The sequence below is a fragment of the Limulus polyphemus genome, unplaced genomic scaffold (assembly GCF_000517525.1).
Source record: "Limulus polyphemus unplaced genomic scaffold, Limulus_polyphemus-2.1.2 Scaffold1409, whole genome shotgun sequence".
NCBI classification, from domain to species: domain Eukaryota; kingdom Metazoa; phylum Arthropoda; class Merostomata; order Xiphosura; family Limulidae; genus Limulus; species Limulus polyphemus.
In genome coordinates, this window is record NW_013667019.1 from 260,058 (window position 1) to 262,994 (window position 2,937).

Here is a 2,937-nt window from a genome sequence, read left to right on the forward strand (position 1 = left end):
TGGTATCTAGAAGTTGCCCTGGCCGAGCTAATCTCCTGACATGAACCCCATCGAAAACCTTTGGGCCATACTAGACCGGCAAGTCAAGAAACAACAAAAAAAAACAACTTTGAAGAACGATTTACTCCAAGTTTTGAAGCAAGAGTGGGCGAAAAGCCCACAATCTAAAATTGACGAGATGATTCTCACGATGCCCCAAAGGATAAACGAACTCCACGAAGCGAAAGGAAGATCTACTATATATTAATTAAATTATAAATATATCAATTCATGAGAATATGACTGCAAAATTTCATTTTTTTCTGAAAAGGTGGTGTCTATTTACTTGTGACCATGCTGTGTACTTACTATATGTGTTACATGTGAAACTACATGTAAAATGTACTTACTATATGTTAAATGATGTGAAACTATGTGTAAGATATACTTACTATATGTTACATGATGTGAAACTATGTGTAAAATGTACTTACTATATGTGTTACATGTGAAACTATGTGTAAGATATACTTACGATATGTGTTACATGATGTAAAGTAACACATATATATAGTTAACAACTGAAAGTTTTCTAGATAATACAGTTAATTCTTCTCAGTTTATTTGTATTACAAAACAGCACTTTATTCTTCTTCTACCTGAATTATACAGTTTTTAATCTTCTTCCTTATTCATAATGATATTGCACACAAGAGATCACAAGATTGTATTTTACTGAACAGAGTTCACGGTGTATTGAACAAGTTTAAAAAGATCAAGAACTAAAGGGTGTTCATATATTTAAAAACTGCAAACATAATGTTCATATGTTTTAAAAATCCGGAAAAGAAGAAATTTCTTAAAAACACAAACTCAAGCAAAAAGAAAAAAGAAGCAATTAAAAATTTATTTCTTGAGCACTGAATTACTTTTGAGGCATTTATGTAAAGCTCTTACATACCTTCATAATATACTGACAGCAGCTGAAGCAAAAACCAAAATCACTTAGTAATGTGTGCTTAACCTAAGAAAGTTTTTTTTTTACAACTTTGTCTTTTATTTCTCAAACCTTGACAAACTTATGAGTAAATTCATAAACTCCAACTGATTCTTTGGACTTTTCATCATAGTCTGCCCATTCCTAAAGATAAGAAAAAAAGAACACCTTTCAACAAAGCTCAACACAATATAAAATCCTTTTAAATCTTTAATTACCAATACAGGTGGATTATATATCCAAACGTTTTTTAAGTTAGTTAAAGCTATTGTTTTTTATTAAACTACCTTCTGGTCCAGCATTTTATAATAATTAACCGAATGTGCATGGGCTCAGTCCATTGGGCCAACCTCGTATTGGAAAAGGAATATTGACTATGATTCCAAATTTACAGAGTGTATCTATAGGAAATGTGGCAAGCTTGTAGTAAAATATACAAGTCTTGGTACACCAAAAATCAGATGAGATACAAAGGTATTTGTTTTCAAAATATGTCTGTGAATTGACTATGTCAGTCTGACTGAAATTCAGACAAGTCAAGCGTGCACAATCAGGTGATGTTCATGTGAAGAATAAAAATACTTTTATACAACTTATAGTTTGTACATTACATATATAGCCTCTAGAATCCCTGAAATGCATATCCATAATACACCGTAAATGATATTTACTCTAACACAAACTGTTCCTAAATCAGCAATGTAGAGTAAAATGAATAACTGATAACTCTGACACCAGATACATAATATCATGTTGAATGGCACACTGAAAAGGTTATGGCTTAAAAACTTTGACTTCCACCCATGCACATAGGGTTATTGATATGTTAATCATTATGTTATATTGCATGTACTTAAAAAAAACATTGTTAAATTTCTAATTTTTGCCAACAAAAACTTGAAGCTTATTTCCTGAAACACATTTTTTTCTTCTTTATAAAAATGAGTTTAAAGACACTAAAATACATAACTTAGCCCTCAAGTCATATCGTAATGAAAGCATGGAACACAAGATAATAATCATTAGAGGTGTACTTTAAACATTTCCAGTTGTATGATATATTGAACATATTATCTCCTTATACAGTGGTATGGTATATTGAACACATTACCTACTTGTACAGTTGTATGATATATTGAACACATTACCTACTTGTACAGTTGTATGATATACTAAACACATTACCTACTTTTACAGTTGTATGATATATTGAACATATTATCTCCTTATACAGTGGTATGGTATATTGAACACATTACCTACTTGTACAGTTGTAGGATATACTAAACACATTACCTACTTGTACAGTTGTATGATATATTGAACACATTACCTACTTTTACAGTTGTATGATATACTAAACACATTACCTACTTGTACAGTTGTATGATATATTGAACACATTACCTACTTGTACAGTTGTATGATATACTAAACACATTACCTACTTGTACAATTGTATGATATACTAAACACATTACATACTTGTACAGTTGTAGGATATACTTAACACATTACATACTTGTACAGCTGTAGGATATACTAGACACATTACCTACTTGTACAGTTGTATGATATATTGAACACATTACCTACTTGTACAGTTGTATGATATACTAAACACATTACGTACTTGTACAATTGTATGATATACTAAACACATTACATACTTGTACAATTGTATGATATTCTAAAAACATTACATACTTGTACAGTTGTATGATATATTGAACACATTACTTCCTTGTACAGTTGTATGATATATTGAACACATTACTTCCTTGTCCAGTTGTATGATATATTGAACGTTACATACTTGTACAGTTGTATGATATACTAAACACATAACCTACTTGTACAGTTGTATGATACACTAAACACATTACCTACTTGTACAATTGTATGATATATTGAATACATTACCTACTTGTACAGTTGTATGATACACTAAACACATTACC

General features: G+C 30.3%; 1 protein-coding gene across 1 annotated transcript in view; it reads right to left on the reverse strand.

Moving 5' to 3' along the window:
• Positions 1 to 606: 606 nt before the first annotated feature.
• Positions 607 to 2,937, reverse strand: part of LOC106463445 (UPF0587 protein C1orf123 homolog) — a gene marked incomplete at its 5' end in the record, with an annotated part of 18,614 nt that continues 16,283 nt past the window's right edge. The window contains one exon of the mRNA XM_013923473.2: positions 607 to 1,120. Coding sequence (XP_013778927.2) covers positions 1,043 to 1,120 — 78 coding nt within the window. The remainder of the gene's footprint in view (positions 1,121 to 2,937) is intronic.